Source organism: Phytophthora ramorum, assembly GCF_020800215.1.
Source record: "Phytophthora ramorum isolate Pr-102 chromosome Unknown Phyram_PR-102_s0001, whole genome shotgun sequence".
NCBI lineage: Eukaryota > Oomycota > Peronosporomycetes > Peronosporales > Peronosporaceae > Phytophthora > Phytophthora ramorum.
The window spans coordinates 2,294,501-2,314,062 of NW_027150647.1; the positions used below are offsets into that span (position 1 = coordinate 2,294,501).

General features: G+C 54.1%; 6 protein-coding genes across 6 annotated transcripts; 1 reads left to right on the plus strand and 5 right to left on the minus strand.

Moving 5' to 3' along the window:
- Positions 1-370: 370 nt before the first annotated feature.
- KRP23_397 (uncharacterized protein) lies at positions 371-2,748 on the minus strand (the record flags this gene model as incomplete). Its single annotated transcript, XM_067888674.1, has 2 exons — positions 371-384; positions 1,338-2,748. The coding sequence occupies 2 exons, from the start codon at positions 2,746-2,748 to the stop codon at positions 371-373; spliced, it is 1,425 nt and encodes a 474-aa protein (XP_067750955.1).
- Positions 2,749-5,893: 3,145 nt separating this feature from the next.
- Positions 5,894-7,894, minus strand: KRP23_398 (uncharacterized protein; the record flags this gene model as incomplete). Its single annotated transcript, XM_067888685.1, has 1 exon — positions 5,894-7,894. One exon carries the CDS (start codon positions 7,892-7,894, stop codon positions 5,894-5,896), a length of 2,001 nt encoding a protein of 666 aa, XP_067750956.1.
- Positions 7,895-8,841: 947 nt separating this feature from the next.
- KRP23_399 (Mitochondrial import inner membrane translocase subunit tim23) lies at positions 8,842-9,541 on the minus strand (the record flags this gene model as incomplete). Its single annotated transcript, XM_067888696.1, has 2 exons — positions 8,842-9,059; positions 9,133-9,541. 2 exons carry the CDS (start codon positions 9,539-9,541, stop codon positions 8,842-8,844), a joined length of 627 nt encoding a protein of 208 aa, XP_067750957.1.
- A 311-nt stretch (positions 9,542-9,852) lies between these two features.
- KRP23_400 (Prohibitin-2) lies at positions 9,853-10,966 on the minus strand (the record flags this gene model as incomplete). Its single annotated transcript, XM_067888707.1, has 4 exons — positions 9,853-9,871; positions 9,942-10,303; positions 10,382-10,506; positions 10,576-10,966. The coding sequence occupies 4 exons, from the start codon at positions 10,964-10,966 to the stop codon at positions 9,853-9,855; spliced, it is 897 nt and encodes a 298-aa protein (XP_067750958.1).
- Positions 10,967-11,288: 322 nt separating this feature from the next.
- On the plus strand, positions 11,289-11,867 carry KRP23_401 (40S ribosomal protein S9-2; the record flags this gene model as incomplete). Its single annotated transcript, XM_067888718.1, has 1 exon — positions 11,289-11,867. One exon carries the CDS (start codon positions 11,289-11,291, stop codon positions 11,865-11,867), a length of 579 nt encoding a protein of 192 aa, XP_067750959.1.
- A 423-nt stretch (positions 11,868-12,290) lies between these two features.
- Positions 12,291-15,826, minus strand: KRP23_402 (Vacuolar protein sorting-associated protein 41-like protein; the record flags this gene model as incomplete). The annotated part of the gene is made up of 6 exons (XM_067888729.1): positions 12,291-12,725; positions 12,801-12,872; positions 12,946-13,212; positions 13,285-15,348; positions 15,410-15,640; positions 15,785-15,826. 6 exons carry the CDS (start codon positions 15,824-15,826, stop codon positions 12,291-12,293), a joined length of 3,111 nt encoding a protein of 1,036 aa, XP_067750960.1.
- Between the last annotated feature and the right edge of the window lie 3,736 nt (positions 15,827-19,562).

Sequence of the window (19,562 nt, forward strand, 5' to 3'; positions counted from 1 at the left end):
GAGTTTCTTTCTGTTTCTGGAAGTGAACTATGACGTATATGTCGTCGAAGGCTTTGTACCGAATGGCCCGCAAATGTGTTGCTGTGAGTTTATTTTATTTGGGAATGATGGATAGCTGCTGGTCACGAACATACAATACATGTATAAGCTACATGTAGCAGATCTAGACCACGTGTGGCAAGCCCCCAGCTTCGAACCAGCATCACGTCCACCGAGACGTTTGGTCGACATTCGGCGTACTCAACGTTAATGATCACTGCACATATTTTTTCCAAACTCAGCACCGCCATAAGTGGTAGAGAAGGAGAGTTGGTGATGGATGATCCACCATCCTCTGTAAGATTGACGCCGAGTTTTTAACCCGAAGTGTTCAAGTGAACTCACCTAGCACAAGTGCCTCAGAGCCCAGAGAGCTGAAATCGTACTGCGATTCCGTTGGGGGTTGACCAGCAAAGGCTACAAACGCCGACCCCTTCCGGTGAAATTGCTAAGATTCACACCGTTGAATCTGCGCTATCTGTCGATGCGACGGATCAGTATTATAGCAGTTCTTGCACGCTTGACGACCGCCTTGCATTCCATACCCACTTTTGATCGCGAATTATCTCGAAAAAAACTTGTCGGCGGTACCAATTCCAAGCTTTCGTCATCCAGAATGCTTTTTTATCTTAGCCGTTTACATTTGTTGCACTAGGCCACCGGCGTCACCCCATTCAAATGATGGTTCTCCTTGCTTGCCGTATACCACGTGCAAGACAATGCGTGCGTCAGCGTGCCCGTTCTCGGATCTAAATACCAGCGTAGAATAAGCACGTTGAACGTGCGAAGGAGTTTTCGAGGCAACATGCGCGCAAACACAAGCAGCATCACAGACCCCGCTTGATAAATATGCTCGCCATAATAGAGATAACCTGTTAGCAGAAGTGCCTCCACTGTAGTACAGCGCTTCCCATTGTACGTCACGTAGGCAATGTCGTCACAGTCGTGGAACAGTTTCTTGAAAGCCGAGCCAAGACAGTTTTCTTCGAACGACGTGAGGGGAATGGGAGCGGGAATCCTGTTGATCGGCAGAGTTTTACTTCGCTTTTTCATACTCAAGCGAATTGTTGCGATTTTTCGAGACACCACACCAGCTCGAGTTGGGTTAACACCCTTGAAGCTACCCATCGAACCCCGAGATGGCAGTATGACTCGTTTTAACTTTGGGCTCAGCTTTTTCACAATTAGTGATGTCGTCACTGCGAGGAGGCCCAAAACCGCAGATAGTATTGCAACGATGGTAGGTGCGTTGATGGTGAAAATGATGCAGGCGTCGTTAAGGCCGCAATATTTTGCACCCAGAGTCGACGTCTTGCGCAAAATCTCTGCGTTCGTCGAGATGATTGACTCCAGTGGATTGCGTTGCACCACGCGAAGCACCGTCACCACACACGCAGTGATGACAACTTGAGTGGCCTCCCACGTAAGCCGAAAGTGGCGATCTAGTTGCTGGTCTCCCGAGCGTGACTTGGCCAAATTGATGAACGAATAGGAAAAGGCGTAAAAGCAGCACGTGAGGTTCGCGAGCGATTCCGTCGTCAAAGTCCCCGTGGAAAACCCGATCAAATACAGATCCGAGTTGTAAATGAGGTGGTACGCCACCTGCGCAAGGTAAACCACCTGAGTCTTGCCATTCTGACAACGGTACGCCCATATCTGTGTGAGCAGAACTGACCGTTTGTGCGACATCACTTCGTAAAGACTAACGATTCCCATGATAAAGATCTGCATGACAACGAAACCAGGCAACACGCTAATCCCAACCGTGTCGGCGTATCGACTTCGAAACGTGTTCATGTACATGGCGACGCGCTTTGGCTTCGCCGCTGCGATCTCGCTCACCCACTCCCACTGCGAGTTGTAGTAATTATGGATACACACACCACCTTTGCTGCACAAGGGCATGTCGTCTGGAGACTGCACCATTAACCCATACGCCTCCCAATGCTCGATTGCTTCGCACGTGTCCTCGACGTAAATACCTGTCGTGTTGACTTCGTGTACTCGGCAGCCTCCAAAGTACGCATGCAGCAAAGGTTCCAGGACGGAGTCGACTTGATACGCTGTCTCGATGGCTGAAACTACACGTGAGACCGGGTTCATACTGCTTTTGAAGCTGTAAGGAAACAGTGTCAAGGCCTCGGGAACAACCGCCAGGAGATCTCGGCCATCGGTGGAAAACGCCAACTTGGAGGCGACGAAAGTGCTGTCTGCAGGTACGTCAGGCCGACATTCTGTCAGGTCGGGAGCGACGTTGATAGCCACCGCAGGGATTTCGCCGAAGTCGGAGCTGTTCACATCGGTCGGGAATAAAAACAATCGCGGGAGCGCCATGATACTCCACGTCGTAACGCAGTCTTCAGCACGTTCGATCCCCAGTTCAAGCTCTCGTTTGGTCTGCAACGGGATACTGAGGTTAAGCGTTGTGAGCACATCCATGACTTCCTGAGGCGTCCCCGTCACGACATTCATCGCGGATCCCCATTCGTTGGGGCTGCTTTGACACAGTGCGTCGCTGGCATCCAAAGACGCTGCAAGTGTGAGCGCCTCAGGACTCAAAGTGCTGAAGTTGTACAGCGATTCTGTTGGTGGTTGGCCAGTGAAAGCAGTAAACGGAGGGCCACTCGTCAGCGCCTCTCTATTGTACAGCGCGTATGTTAGCAGTGCGACCTTGCACGGACCTAGGCAATCGGTGCATCCGCCAGCCATCGACAAATCTTTCTCGGTAAACGCGAAGAAGCTGTTTTCAGACGTGATGAGGAACGTGGCGTTCGGTGAGAGGTACTGGGTCGCGGTAAACAGCAGCACCAACACAATTGGCCCCACGATAGTTCGTCCAAAAATCGCTAGGCAAGCACCGAAGACAGAAGGATGAAGCACGCTTCTCCAGCTATGCTTTTTGCGGCGCCGTTTTTCCTGTTGATAGTAGTTCGTCGCCCAATTCAGCGAATAATCGTGGCACGCAGTCGAAACTCTGTTCCGTGACCGACAAACTCTTGACGATACTTGGTTGAACGCGTGAAGGAGGCCAGCAGGGGCAGAGCAAGCGCGCATCGCCAACCTCGTCACCTCCTGTGCCGCTCTGAATTGCAACCGACATCTTCCAGTCTAATCCTGGGAGCCCAAACTATTCGTGCCAGACATTAGTACAAGGTGTCAATACCAGGAGCAGGACCAGTAGACGCATTTCAAGCGGTCAGCTCCACAAAAATCGCTAGAAGTTGCTCAAGCACTTCACATACTCTCTCGTATCGATGTAATTGAAGAATTCGACCCCGTGAAGCAACTTGGAGCTCAGCTTTTCCATGTAGAAGGATTAAAGGTTAAAAGTCCGACAATAGTGAATCAATTTCAACGATTTCTGTGTCCTTTGCCAAAAAGCTAAGGCCATTCCGTACCAGTCATTAAGGTCCTTGCTCACCAATTCAATACATTCCAGGTCTCGACCCCTTCAACGGCTACACGCCTCACTTTGCCTGTTTCCTCGCCCTGCTGCCATCCATAATATATCACGTTTCCTTGACCGGTCACCACGGAAAACTTGAAAGGGAGCAGCTTTTGCCTTTCCACAACGAAGAAAATTTCCAGCGTCTTGACCTCAAACATCGCTGCCGCGAGCGAGTCTAAAAGTTTCTTGAAGTAACCGATGAGGAAGCTGTGTTTATACGCTCCCTCAATGGGGTCCCCACTGCGGCTTGGACAGCCTCATCCAGGGGTTTTATCACTTGCGCTTTTGGATAGTGAAACATATAGCGAACATTCCCGCCAGCGAAGTAGTATTTCGATAGCAGAATTACCTCGCGCCAATACAAACACGCACTGCCTGGTCCTGTTCCTGTGTAACCCCATCAAGAAACACGATGTGCTGCTTTGTATCTTCAACTTCATTCAGAAGTAGGTCCATGTCATTCAGTAAGTTTGTTTCCTCCTGTTAAATTGTTATCTTCTCGTTTCCTTCCAAGAGAACACACACTGGAGGTGCTACCGCAAAACAATGGATCTGCAAGAAGCGGGCCAACTTAACAGTGTCAACGCGACAGTACAAGCACAACTTCTTGCAAAGCTCATAAATACCAAAACCAACCATAGCAGTCGGATCAATTCTCCACACTGGGCTTTCCTCACCGAGCGGCAGTCTGGAAGCAGCAGGGTCAAGTGTCACCGTCTGATGCCACACTGATTTCAGCCGCCTACTTGGTCGCGACGGCACTTTCACAACCAGCGCCTTCGCGGCTGATGCACCATACGTCCCAAGTCTGGCATCCACCGCCAAGGCGCCACTCGTTTCCCGGTCCGGATAAACAGTTACATGATGTGGCGCATATTCGGCGAGTAGCGGGCGACTCAAGTCCAAAACGTTCTTCTTGAAGTCGTCGATGCTGTTCAAGTTCGTTAGACGGACTGAAGATGCTTAGTGTCTGTGAAATCGAGACCACCGTCGGCAGCTGTTAGTTCGTAGTAGACGTCTCTTTCCCTCGGTGGTAGCGGTTCCTCGACAATGAGCGCACTAACCCCATCCTTTCTAAACCCGTTCAGGTGAGCTGTGAATGGTATCGACCGTCGCTTTGCATCATATGCCGCCCTGTTCCGGTGCACCTTCATCTGCATGAGCGCAACATTCGCTAGAATGTCTCTGCGTGGTCGTTGATGGTCGTCGGCAAGCTCACGAATCTTGATGCAGAGATCTTCAATATCCTGGACATCATCGACTCGTTTCACAGAAGCTGTCTGGGTCCCAGGGATCGCTTCGTGGGTCACAGCGTCGAAAAGACGATAACAAACTTCTGTAACCATTTCCTCACCAAGTCCTCGAACCACTTGGCGACGCACTCAGAGACTTCCGGCACGACTAAAATCCAGTTCTTTGACCCCGAACACCATTCGTTCGTCGAAGCAAAATTGGATTAGCGAGTTGAGAGTATTCAACGAGAGTATTCAACTCCAGAGCCATAAGCTGCGAAAACATCAAGATTCTCACATTGTATGGTATCAAACAGAACAAATTTGACCAGCTCCCAAACACCACTAGATTTGTGTCTATGGGAGGAGGTATTGTCATCTTGGTAGATCACTTACGTCTTGTCCAGTACCAGGTACACCACGCAGTCTGGCGCTGGGAGCTCCACCTTTGCGTATTTCCACGGCACCCTGCAACACTCCTCGAATATGTCCTCGAAAGTCTGATTCTCGGACATCCCCAAAACCGAAAAATTGAACTCAACCGCCTTCTTCTGTTCCTCCCTGCGTCTAATGGCCAAAGCGAGCTCACTAACTTCGCCAGCGATATTTTCCCAGACATTGGCGGACTTTTGACAAGCACAACATAGACCTCTTTGAGTCGGTCGATGATATTCGCGAGAGAGCGTTCGTTGGTCGTAGAGACCAATGCGATCCCTTCACGACATACCAGACGACACCCTCGCATACGACGGTATTCACTTGTTGCAATAACGTTGGACCTCCAACACCCTCCGGAATCACCACCAGCACGTGAATCGTCTTCTTCGTCAGAGCATTCGCAAACAAGACGCCAATCTCTCTGCTGGGTCGATTTCTTCACTCAGCAGGTTCTTCACTCGCTTACAAGTGGCTCCACTTCGCATACTAATCACATCAGGGTCATCCGACATCAACCACGCGCCACCCGTCGTCTTCGCCAGGAAGAACTGCAGCTTGTAGTCCTGCCCCGTGTAGTCCAGCTTTCTTGCCATCACTTTCTTCAACAAGCCCACAACTTGCTTGACTCGATCTCAACGGGGCCACGTCCCCATCTCCAACGATGCAACAGACAACGGTCACGGCCACCATTACGGCAGATTCTGGAATGAGAGAGAGACTTTGACAAGCGTACCGTCTATTGCAATTCCCTAATCTGTGAGTCGACGGCCTTGAGCTCATCTCGTAATGCAAGCAAACAGTCCTTCGTGAGGTCTGCACCTTGAGACCCAGTAGCTACGCTTTGCATCGCCCCAAAGTTTAGCACAAGTTGGGCACTTGCCGCCTGGATGTCAAGGCAGAGTTGCCTCCGACGCTCCTGTAACTCTTCTACACTCAAACCGCTGAGACCAGGAAACCTTGCTGTTTGATCGTGCTCCTCAACAGGAGCGCTGGCAGATTGAGCAAAGTTGTCGCCTGTCGCTCCATCAGAGATCGATAAATCAATTTTCGCGCCTTCATCATCAGAATTTAAGGAAGGAAAGTCCATATTTGATGCTGGGAAAAGCTTCCTCGCTAGCACCGGTGATTGCAGGCAAGAGTCGTGCTCTGATACCTTCAACTCGCGACGGAAGCGCTGGAAAGCTCGAAGAAATGAAGCGTCATTGAGCTCGACACTGGTAACGGTAGATCCACCGAGGAAGCTCGGGATGCTCTCCTCGTCTTCCGTCTTCTCCTCGAAATCATCTTCATCGATCGACGGGTTGTCGAAATTGAACTTACGGGCAAGCACTGGAGTCGAATACGCATCATCTCCAAAGCGAACCTGTTTCGATGACGCATTGGACTTCTGATCACTCCCAGTCGTCGGGGTAGTCACACTACTACCGGTGGTGGGTGTCCTGTGAATCTCTTCGTCCCGGGCTTCGGAAAGCTCGCCTTGCGCGTCGCTCCCTTGCGCAGCAGCATCTTGTGCGCTTGGCGATTCTTGAGGTGATAAAGTTGTCGTGGAGGATGCAGGCGCACCTCCACCTGTCGTGTCCAAGCTAGGCGAATGAATTGCGCACGACGAGGAAGGTGCAAGTGTTTCAGCCGTGGTTGCTCTTGATACTCCGAAGTTCGGGTACCTCACTCGAATGGTCTCGCCACGTCGCGGCGTTGAATCCAGTGACGAAGGCGAATACACGCTGGAGCTGTACGATTCACTACGATGCGTTTCTCTATACATGACGCTAGAGTCGCTGTTGGAATTGCCTTCAAATGATGCTCTGCGATGTACAGACTGGTGACCATGACGACGACGTGCATGGCTCTCTTGTCGAGTATTGTATGCAGCTGTACGATGCTTGGGCAAGGCTCCACCATGATGCAGCAGCCGATCACGCATCTGCACCGACTTCTCAAGCTTGAGCATCGTCTCCGCAAACTTCAGCTGCAGCGAAAACACGTCACTCAATGCGTCCGGCGTGTTCCTGTAGCGAGGATAAGCATCCAACACCGACACCATCGCTGGTGCTGATACTGAAGCTTCCGTTGGCGACACAGCTGCCGCAGTAACAACGGTCGGTCGCATCGAAACCCCACTTCTCGAGCTTGCCAGCCCTGGCACCTGCTGAAATGAAGCCAAAGGCTCCAACGTCACCACACCGCCAATCGAGTAGTGGGTCTCTGATACAGACTCCACCGTCGGTCGTCTGTCAGTCACTCTCTCACTCTGGTCCTCAGCACCAGAAACCTGCTCTTCCCGCTCCCTCTCCGCTGTCTGATGCATCTCCTCTGCTGTCTCTGCCTCCATTTGCCTCTGAATCTCGGCGCGTTGCTGCTGCAACTCGAGGATCGCCGCCTGCCACGCGCTTTGGCGTCTGCTCTGTTCGTCGCTGACCTGTTGCTGCTGCCTGTCGCTCTCCATCTCGCGATGCAATTGTGTCTCCAGCTGCCGCCTCCTACTGGATGCCGCAGCCAACTCGTGCACCAATCGACGGCGGTTCCAGCGCGTGATGGGCCGATTGCGGCCAGAATTCCGCCGCCTTGGTCGCGTTTCGGTCGATTCTGCGGCGATTTCCAGTACCGACAGGGCGTCTACGTGATGCCGAGCGTCTGTTTCATCATCAGAGCTGACTGTGTCGATACCTAGACGCGCCAGTGTGCTCTGGAGCTCCGCCTTCAGCGCGTGCAGCTCCAGCGCGTACGACGCCGACATGATCGATGGCGTTTTGAATTTGAACCAATTGGGAGGCGAAAAAGCGCGGGAAGCTGAATGAGAGGTCTATGGTGTGGACTACATTTACCCGACCTGTGCTACGTCATGAAGGACTTCAACGCTCATGTGATGAACTTTCCTCTGTTTCACAACGTGTAGGAACGTATAAAGCACTAACCAGTCCAGACTTGGGAAGGTCTGTCCGTACAGTTCTCTCAAGGCTAACCTAAAGCTCTGCACTGCCATATTGTACACCATCCACGTAATTTGCCTCCCTCGCATTGCTGCCTGTACGCACTTCAACACTGAACCCAGCTTCGCTGGCAGCGCTTCACTGCTCCAGCAAGCTCTCACTCTTCACTTCGCTCCGTCAAGCACACTCGTCCAGTCTCCAAGCTCTAGCGCCGCGCAAGCGCCGTCCTCTGCGGAGGCGAGGAGGAGGATGCGGAGGAAGAGGAACGCTGAAGGAGTCCCGGCTGAGGAGCTACCCGCCACATCCAAAAATGCTATGCTTGGCGGACCTCCCAGCGCGGATGTAAGGCTCGAGGAGAATGCTGCGTCGGCTCGAGAGCTACTCAACGGATGTCACGTCACGCGACCTGCATGACGAGGCTGAGCACCGTCCAAGTTTGCTTCTATACAAGACGTAAGCAGAAACGTTTCCTAGTGTCACCATGTGCCTATCTGGAGGTGGAGAGGGTTGCAGGGTGATAGCCGGCTCAGGCATTAGCCCTCTCGGACTCTGTAGGCTACGTACCAATAGGACGCTCTTCGGGGAATAATGGGTTAAGATGAAAATCCGCTGTACTAACTTACATATGCATCTCCACGTTGTCCTTCCGCTGCTCGCTCGACTTGGTCATCTAACTGGTTAGAGTCGAGTGGAATCTCTCGACTCGAAACTCGCTCGCTGCGATCACAACCTCAGCAACAAACCGAGAGCGCGTCTATAGTCGCGGGTAGAAGGGCTTGATGCCGAACTGCACCACGGACATAAGTCCGGCGCCGAGCGCGCCAGCCAGCACCATAGCCTTGGGGCCAGCCGTCGACTTGTAGAACACGCCCGTGGCCGCCGACGCAAGGATTGGCGTCACCTGGTCGAACTTGACGATGTTCTCGATCTCGGCCGAGTCCGCCACCTGCTCGAATGCCTTGTAGATCATGGCTGCAGCACAAAAAACACATAACTTCAGTAAAACTGCTCGGAAAACACTCATAAAGGCCGCAAATCCACGCACCGATGCAGCCGAGCGCGTTGCCGGCCTTGGACCCACGTGTGGCCGCGCCGTTCATGAGCGAGTTCATCCGGATTTTGAACTTAGTGCTGGGCGAGCGCGCAAAGCCCTTGACGGCTCCGTACGCGCCGCCGCCGATGATGCCCGAGAAGTAGGCCGTGCCGCACGAACCGCTCATCTGCTCCATGAAGGGGCGGCCGGCCTTGTCGTAGTCCAAATAGTCGGCGTCGTCGTCGTACGAGGCCACGCCGAACACGGGCGCGATGGCTCCCAGGTCGATGCTGCCTGACGGGATCGTGGGCAGCACAGGGAACTCGAGGCCGCTCGTGGCCGACGAGTCAAAGCCAGAGGCGGAGCCCGTGGCTGACGCGCTCGAGTCCTGCCACCGGTCGTCCGAGTTCCAGCTGCTCATGGCTAGAGGAGGCGAAGCTACTACAGAGGGGAAGACCGCCGCTTTGCGCTTCTGAGGCTGACGAGGAATGGGATTTTTGACTGGCGATTGCGCAGGACTAAATTTAGAGATTTTGGACTGAAAATAGAGAAATTGTGTGCGAGTGATGTGCGCTCATCAAGGGACAGGAGAAATGGGACGCAGAAGTTCCCTAACTTGGGAAGTTCAACGCATGGCCGATACGGCGAGAGCTCATCGATTGTCATTGACCTGCCCATCGACTCCTACCGTAACCTAGCAGACCAGCCAAAAGTGTCTCCATCCCCGTTGCCTCACTTCTTCTTGCCGTACCTGCAACACAGTCACACAGTTAGCTAGCAATCCAACGGGGAGAAGGCAACAGTACAAGGAGGGCACGTACGACTGGGCCGTGTCGTTCAGGATGTTGAGCAGCAGCGAGTCCGAGGTCAGGTAGACCTTGTTGGCCGAGCGCGAGATGACCGTGGCGATCTCCTTGGCAGCGTCCAGGCGACGCAGCTGCACGAAGGCCGGGTTGTTCTTGATGGCCTCGCCCACGAGCTCGGCCGACTTTGCCACACCGAGGGCGCGGATGACCGTGCTCTTCTTCTCTTGAATGGCGCGCTCCACGACGAAACGGGCACGCTCGGCATCCTGCTGCGCCACCTGCTTGGCCTCAATGGCCGCCGTGTACTCGGAGCCGAACGTCAGGTGGATGATCGACACATCCTCCAACATGATGGCGAAGCGGTCCGCGCGGCGCTTCTGCTCAGTAGCAAATAAAACAATGCAAAAATGTCAGGTTACTGCACTGCATCCCCTTCAGTTCTCTCCAGTACGCACCAGGTTCTCAATAATGAGACGACTGACGTGGTCACGCTGGAAGATGAGCTCGGCGGCCGTGAACTGCGCCACAACCTGCTTGGCCACCTCGTTTACGATGGACGGCAGCACCTTGTCGTCAAAGTCTGTTGGACAAACAGTTGCATCAGTCATCTGCGATCAACTGTAGCCATTGCAGCAATTGCGCCACATACCGAGGCCGAGGTTCTGGTAGATCCACTGCAGACGCGCGCGGTCCGGCTTGGACAGCACACGGATCGAGATGTTGATCATCTGCAGGTCCTTGGTGCCCGTGAGGGACGCGTAGGTACGCGGACGCGTGCGCACGTCCATGATGAGCGGCCGCTGCAGCCAGGGCACGAGGAAGTGCGTGCCCTGCTCGATCACCTGGTGGCCCACACCGTCGAGTCGGCTGTAGACCACGGCGCGGTGTCCAGGCGGCACGTTGTAGATGGACACGTACGCGCCGTAGATGGCCGCTCCCGTGAACGCCGCCACCTTGATCAGCGCCGTCGCCGGACCCTTGCTGCCGGGCGGCATCTTCATGTTCTTCATGTTCTCCATCGCGGCCTTGCCCTTGTCCATGCTTGAAAGTCAATGGTGGCCAGGGGGGCGAGCCTCCCGCCAGCCGCACATTTTCAGCCTATCCGGTGATGGATACAACTTTCTTCTGCACGCAGACTGGCTGAAAACAAAACCTCCCAGAATTGTGTATTTATCATTTCCCACAGGTATATATATTGATTCTTACAGGTCAGTGTTCATTGGTCAAAATGAGATCGTGCCGGGCCGCGATTGGCTGACAGATATTGGTGGTTGGCTGGCTGCAGGCGGCGCTCGCCATGCCCGCGACGTGCCCCCGACGTCTCCACTCCCATCGCATTCGCCTGAAAAAGAAGTCTCGAAAATGCCGAAGATTTCTCGCCACCGCAACTACCGCAAGACGTACCGCACGCCGTCGCGCGCCTTCGAGAAGGAGCGCCTCGACCAGGAGCTCAAGCTTCTGGGCGAGTACGGCCTCCGCTGCAAGCGCGAGATCTGGCGTGTGCAGTTCGCGCTCTCCAAGCTGCGTAAGGCCGCCCGTGAGCTGCTGACGCTGGACCCCAAGGACCCCAAGCGCCTGTTCGAGGGATCGGCGCTGCTGCGTCGCCTCAAGCGCTTCGGTGTGCTGGCTGAGGATGAGAACGAGCTCGACTTCGTGCTGCGCCTGAACGTGCAGAAGCTGCTGGAGCGTCGTCTTCAGACCAAGGTCTTCAAGCAGAACCTGGCCAAGAGCATCCACCACGCGCGCGTGCTGATCAAGCAGCGCCACATCCGCGTGGGCAAGCAGCTCGTGGACGTGCCCTCGTTCCTCGTGCGCATGGACTCGGAGAAGCACATCGACTTCGCCGTCACGTCGCCGTACGGCCAGGGCCGCCCCGGCCGCGTCGCCCGTCGTCGCGCCGCTCAGCGCGCTGCTGCTGGCGGTGAGGAGGACGAGGAGTAAGTTGACTGGACGTTGGACTGCTTAGCTCTGGCTCCTGTTTAGGTTGCTGGCGAACGGATCGAGTGGCAGTAAACACTGGAATCGGATCACGCGCGCAACCGACTTCGGAGTTTGTTTTTCGGGGGGTCAGCAATGGCTGCCGATAAATAAAATATCATGCGAATTTGGGGACTTCACCGTTAGGAGGTTTGAATTTCTTGTCAGGGAGATGGCGTCGTACAGAGCAGGAAGGTGGAACGCAGGTGCAGGTCTGTCATTGCAGTGTTGAGCGAGGTTCTTTCAGTTCCATTCACGGTTACGGAAGTGGAGGATCGCCGTCAACGTTGAACACGCAGTAACTTTGGGAAACGTACACACCACCAAAAAGTGTAGATTTACAGACACCTTTCAACGCAAACTTCTGCTGCACTCAATACCCTGGCCTTACTCCGCCACACTTGCGAGGAGGTTGTCCTTCGCACGCTGCAGCTGGTCCTCGGTCACGCCTCGCGCGGGTGGTGCGGTCAGCGATGCGATCTGCTGGCTGAAGTCGCCTGAACGTGCGTACGCGCGTGTGCTGTGGTCGCACACGAAGCAGCCGAGCGCGCGGTTTAAGTCGCCGGACTCCACGGCCTCGGCGCTTTTCCACATGCGCATCTTCTCCTCAAGGCACGGGAGGTGGTAGCAGTGGCCGCACTCGAACACACACGCGTGGACCGTTTCCATGCCGGTGGACGGCGCGCGCAGCAACTCGTTGCAGATGGCGCACGCTTTCTTGGCGGCCACGCGCCGACCTCGCTTGTGTGCAGTGACTTGTCGGTGCAGAAGCTCCACGCGGTCGTTGTCAAACACCTTCCGAGAACCTACGCACAGGTTTTGCTGTATGGCAAAGGCACAGTGATCAGCAAATGAGCAGCTTGATTTGTTCCATCAACAAACACAATCGCCACCTACTTGAACGCGATAGTTGGCGATGATCGCGATCAGTTTCTGCTTGAGATTTACAATCTCCATGTCGTCAGGAATCTGTCAGGTGTGTACGATAAAAAGCGTTAGTAAATTGAGCCATCCCGCATACCATCACGACTGCGCTGCGTACCTTGCGAATGAGCTTGATCGGGTCAATCTTATGCTGCGAAGCGAACTTCAGCAGCTCCTCCACGTTGTCCTTGCTCGTGAGGCTTAGATCGATGAGGTAGTCCCACAGACCTTCATCGTGATCCTGCACGAACTGGATGGCCTGGTTGATATCACCACGCTGTGTCAAGATAAGGTCGAGTGCCTTCTTGTGCTGCCCCATGCGACCCAAGATGTAGATCATCGTGTCCCAGAGCGGAGGAGAATGCTCGCTGCAGTACTTGTAAGCCTAATAGCAGCAAAAATGAATCAGTTAAGTACCAGAGCTCACCTAACGGCATCGCAACCACCCCAAATTTACCTTCTCCAGCGGCACAAAGTTGCTCGTCTGCAGGAACTTGAGTAGGAAATCCGGTGCAAACTCGGCATATAGTGCAACCTGTTTCTCGTGCAGTGCCGAGTAAATCTCCGAGTTGTATTCACCCAATCGGTGGAGGACGAGCTCGTGCAGGTAGGTGTGCAGCAGTTCGGGCTCGCCTTCAAGTTGAGTAACAATATCGCTGATCTTGAGCTGTTCCGTCTGATTCACGAGCATCCGCACAGCAATTGCCTTATCGATGCGCATGAGGTTGGCCACCTTGTTCGCAACCAGCGACCACAACTGGTGCTCGGTGATAAGCTTGAATGCGAAGTCCTTGTTGGAGCAGAACTCACCTTGGCTTAAGTAAATACGCAGCGCGTGGTCATACTGCTCTGTGGCTGTGTACAGCTCCGCGAGAGCCTCCATCAGGTACATTGTCTCCACACTTAATCGCTCTGCGTCCGCCTCAGCAATGCGTCGGCGACGCACAACCGTCTCTAGCTGGTTAATCCATGCCTGAGCGTCATACAGGGGCTCAAACACATGCGTTGTTTCGGTGTATTCCGGTGCAACAGCGGAGGCGTCGCCTTCCGATCGCTGCTTTGCTGCTAAAGTGTCCTGTCGTCGGGGCTTCGGCCATTTCCGAATGAGCTCGAGGAGCTGACCCGGATCTGAATCCAAAAAATGCTTCAGAACCATCTCGTATTGCACCTTGGGCAACCGCGGGCTGGCCGTTGGCATGTAGCAGGCAATAGCACTCAGTTGCCCACGCTGGGCAAACACGTAGACGTATTTTTCCCACAAATTTGCGTAATCTTCGCCGCCACCGATAAAAAGCCGATGGATCTCCTCTGCAGTTTTCTGAAACTTCTTCTGCCGCAGCAGATCGCCAAGGTACGTCTCCATAACGTCAGTGAGCACCACGCGTCGAAGAGCACGTGGGTCGTGAAGGGCCACGTCAAGGGCTCTGGCATACTGCTTTCGTGCCAGCGCCCACTGCACGCGGTCGTCAGCGTCACGCAGGCGACAGATAACAACATCCTTTGGAGTACACACGTATGCAAGCTGCCCGTAACCAGCGTCATAGATGGACGACGGATCGGTTGACTCCAACTCTGACTGATGCGCATGTGCGTAGCGAAGCGTAGGCATCATGTAGTCCGAAGCACGCAGCCGCTGATAGCCCTTGAGATTCAACAAGTCTGCACTAACTTGCTTGCCATCCAGCCGCACAACGTGGACTTCAGGGTACGGCATCTCACCGCTCTCGCCTTCGCCTTCCACTTTCGTCGATTTTCCTTGAGACGTTGGAGGCCCAGTGGACGATGACCCGGAGCCAGGTGGTCGGAATGCCAGCACCGAGACGACGGAGCCACCGCCCCACGGACTAATTCCAGCAACGAAGAAGTCGAACGTAAGCAGCGCCACAACTTCAGCCGTAATGGCACCATTTGAGTGCTCCACAGCGTCCAGAGCTGCACCTGAAGTTGGTGACGCTGGCTGACCTGAATGTCCCTTTTTGAACGTTACTACACGCAGCGTATGTGCCCACGCCACGAGCAGAACATCGTTGCCCTGCCACTCGAGATGGCAGCGACACAGCTCCATCGGTGGGCAGTTCGGAGGTCGCTCAATGTACGTTACGCGCTGGTCATTGTTCGAGTCGTACACCTTCACCCCCCAGTCGTTCGCCCACGCAACGAGTCCATCCTTCCAGCGGATAACCTGCACAGGCCCTTCCCCCTCATGCACCGTACTCTCCTTATCAATGATCCAGCCCTTCCTGTTGATAATCAACTGCCCCCCAACTCCGCCGCACGCAAAGCTCTTCTCCCTCTTCATGGCATATCTGTCTTCAAGCTGTACAGCGTACACTGCACTGAAGTAATTGTAGATGTTCACCTCTCCTCCGGTGCTCGACACGGAGATCTGTCGTGCCACGTCTCTGCCTTGATTGCTAGCATGCTTGTGTCCACTGATATCAGCAGCCGCCGACGTCGTAGAAGCTCCCGGGAACAGCGTATACACGGCCACCGTGCCGTCGTCCGAGCACGACGCGATAAACTGCACAAAAAAGACTCAGAAACCCCGGAACCCGGCCCAAATTGCACCCTTTGTGTCATACCTGGCCCGTTTCATCGATGCATACTTGGTTCACCTTCTTGTAGTGCTGATGCAGCCGGCGGATGAACCTCCCGTCCAGCTCCAGCAGCAGCACGTTGCCCCCGTACGTCCCGGCGCACACAAAGTTGACGTGCAGCGCGATGCAGCTCAGCGAGTCGTCCTTGAAGACAGCGTGGAAATGGCCGCCCACGCGCTCGTACTTGAGCAGCGGCTCCTGAGGCAGCGTATCTTCCTAATAAAATACACATTTTAGATAAAATAGGGATATTTCGGATTAGCTTTCACAATTTCTGTATTTGCTCGGGATGCAGAGCCCTGCTTCGAGTGTGGGTTGCGGGGGAGATGTGCGGGATGTAGGGGGAGGAGAACGGCGTACCTTGGTCTCCTGACTGTCGGTCTCGGGCGCAGACGACGCCATCCGTCTCAGCGAAGATCCGCTTCTTGGTCAAAAGGAGCTATGAAAAGTATTCTATTTGGTGGTGCAACATATTTGCACGGGGAGGTTTTCACTTCAAGTTGAAGTGAGCGTCGTGCTGTAGGCTTGCATTGCAAGACGAGTTCAAGTTGAGCTGCTCAACGCTAGAACTGAAACAAAAATGGTATATTCCGACAAAACGTTGTCTGGTGTTTGTGGAGGAAATCTTGTGGACAACGATGTGATTGATGTCAATTGCAATACTCGCGAAGGCACTAAGAGGTTCTGCCTCGAACTCTCTTGATAGGATTGAAGTGGACACTCACATGTAGCTTTCGGTCCGGGCCGACTCCGAGGCCATAACGCGATTTGCCTTCAACCAAGCAAGTTGAGTACAAAGCCTACCGACGCAACCATGAAGTTCAACGTCTTCCTCCTCGCCGCCATCGCCATGCTCGGTATGATCACCGCTGCTACTGTCGACCAAGGTGCCGTCAAGACTCCCGCGGAAGCGCTGGAGAAGATTCAGGCCTCTGACTTGCCTGCTGGTGTCACGCTCACGGGGACGACCGAGAAGATAGACCCACCTGCTTCCGCTTCAGCTGTCGCTACGAAGAAATCCGACAAGGACGACAAAAAGGAGCAATTCGGCTGGGGCGTCGGTGGTCTCGGTCTCGGTCTTGGTGGTGGCTGGGGACTTGGTGGTTGGGGAGGGTGGGGTGGTTGGGGAGGCTACGGACCCTACCGCTTCGGCTTCATGTGCGGCGGCTACCCTGGCTGGGCGTACCCGATGGGCTACTGGAACATGTATGGTGCTGGTCTGTACGGCGGTGGCTGCGGTCTGGGCACCCTTTTCGGCGGTCTCTACTACTGCTAAGTTGTAGCTTGGGACTGCGTGCAGTTGAGCCTGCGGTCGGAAGCAGGGCCCAGAGGAGCATTGTGGTTGACTTTGAATATATTTTACTGAAAATTTACTGAAAATAAAATCTACAAAGTTTGCAGCTTCCTATATAATACTAGTCAATGCCTACATTTGCGCCAGTAAAGTGTGGCAAAATGTTCTGTAGGCTAACCAACGAGACTGCGTTTAGACGTTCGAGCATGAATGATATGAATTGATCTTAGTGTGAAGACGCTCTCCAATAAGTAGGACTAGATACGTCCGATGCATGAGTACAAGTCTTCAAGCCAGCAGGCTTGCATCCTGCGGAAGGGTTTCCTAGCACATGCGGGCACATTACTACGAGCACCAACCGGGACTCACTGCACCGCATACGTTCTCTGGCTGCGGCAGCATTCAACTCGACAACCACCAGGAGGTAGCGGATCACTTCGATGCAAAATCGACACTTCACGTGGGAGGTGGTAACTCTAAAAACAACGGATATTATCTTCTGCAGGCCGAGCGCGAATGCGCGGCTCACCTCTATACACGTTTGACACATGTGCAGAGGACAATAGTGACGAGGCGAAAAGCTCATTGTCCCATGGCAAGATGCTCGCCAAGGCCGTGCTTGCCAGTTCAGTGGAGCCTTGACAATTGCTACTCCTTTTGATGAATAATTCAATGGCTCAACAAGCTAATTGCAGTGTGTATTGATTGTTATGCAGCGAACGTAGAGGTGGCACTATCATCCGCAGCGACAAAAGATAAGTGACGCTGCTCTCTCGGACCCTGCTTCGACCGCAAAGCACCTCGACGCAGCACCACTGATTCAACTGCACGCAGTCCCAAGCTACAACTTAGCAGTAGTAGAGACCGCCGAAAAGGGTGCCCAGACCGCAGCCACCGCCGTACAGACCAGCACCATACATGTTCCAGTAGCCCATCGGGTACGCCCAGCCAGGGTAGCCGCCGCACATGAAGCCGAAGCGGTAGGGTCCGTAGCCTCCCCAACCACCCCACCCTCCCCAACCACCAAGTCCCCAGCCACCACCAAGACCGAGACCGAGACCACCGACGCCCCAGCCGAATTGCTCCTTTTTGTCGTCCTTGTCGGATTCCTTCGTAGCGACAGCTGAAGCGGAAGCAGGTGGGTCTATCTTCTCGGTCGTCCCCGTGAGCGTGACACCAGCAGGCAAGTCAGAGGCCTGAATCTTCTCCAGCGCTTCCGCGGGAGTCTTGACGGCACCTTGGTCGACAGTAGCAGCGGTGATCATACCGAGCATGGCGATGGCGGCGAGGAGGAAGACGTTGAACTTCATGGTTGCGTCGGTAGGCTTTGTACTCAACTTGCTTGGTTGAAGGCAAATCGCGTTATGGCCTCGGAGTCGGCCCGGACCGAAAGCTACATGTGAGTGTCCACTTCAATCCTATCAAGAGAGTTCGAGGCAGAACCTCTTAGTGCCTTCGTGAGTATTGCAATTGACATCAATCACATCGTTGTCCACAAGATTTCCTCCACAAACATCAGACAACGTAATGTAGCATTTTTGGATGGGCGGGTATCCCTCAGCAATCTTCAGAGGACAGCGCTTGTGTGACGCTGGAGCTTGGACGAGTGCGCTTGACGGAGCGAAATGAAGAATGAGAGCTTGCTGGAGCAGTGAAGCACTGCCAGCGAAGCCTCGGGGTGTACCCAGCAACAACATCTTCGAGAACACCTTTCGAATTGGCTGCGAAAGCTGCGTTCATGAGAACAATGTTGAAGTGCGTGCAGGCTGCAGGACAACGCGTGCAGTTAGACTTGAGAGAGCTGCACGGACAGACCTTACCAATGTCTGGACTGGGCAGCAGGGCCAGCTCTCCTCTCAAAGTGCTTTACGCTTTCCTACACTGTGAAATATACGAAAGTTCATCTAACCATAGCCGCCATTTACGTGTCGCCTCTGGATTTCAGACTTGTCGTACCCTCGGGCATCGGTGGATGGGGAGTTAAAGTCTCCTAAGCTTCCTGTAACGAGCAGCTTCAAGGTGCTTCTGCCTGACTGCGGATTGGTAATCGCACCAAGACGAGCACCCGTATCGATTTCCTCGTGCTAAAGGAGGCAGCACGTGTCATTACGGACAACGGAGCAGTGTTGACTTCTCACGCTGGCTTCAAGGAATCGAAAGCTGGGTTCTGCTAGATCCTGCTTATTACCACACCTCATTACAGCGCTGCACGATTTCCGTTCCCGGGGTGCGAACCAGCGTCGGCGATGATGCCGAAGCAGGAGACTCGAATCCATGCAGCTCTTGAGAGCCATCGCAAGGCGCTCGACAAGCACCGTGAGACGCTCGACAGTCTGACGCTTAGACACGTTAACACCGTCCCGGGCAACCAAAGGGAGGTACTCGAGAGGCACCGACAGTCCCTCAGCCAGCACCTCGATACTCTGGACAAGTATCGCAAGATCCTTCAAGAGCGCCGAAACGTGGCCGTTTGAAGCTGCACTTTGGTAAGATGTCGGAGACAGCGCCGCCGGATGGAGAGCGTACCCGACGGCCCGACCAGCCAAGCCCGTGATTGTTACAACGACTAGATACAATCTATGCTTACGGTTAACAGCATTACTACAGTTCACTCTCTTTCTTGGTAACAACGGCTCGGGTTTGACCGATATTCTTGGCCGCGTGACAGCAGGCGAGGCTGTTCCAATGGATGACCGACAACGGTGGCCATTGCAAATACGGCGACGACAGCGAGGAGGACGATGTCGGGCTTCAGTACTTTAGAACAGCTTGTGTCGCTGGCTGATAGATACTTCAAAGAATCCGACAAATTAGAGGCAATCGCTAGACCCCTGGCGCGAACCG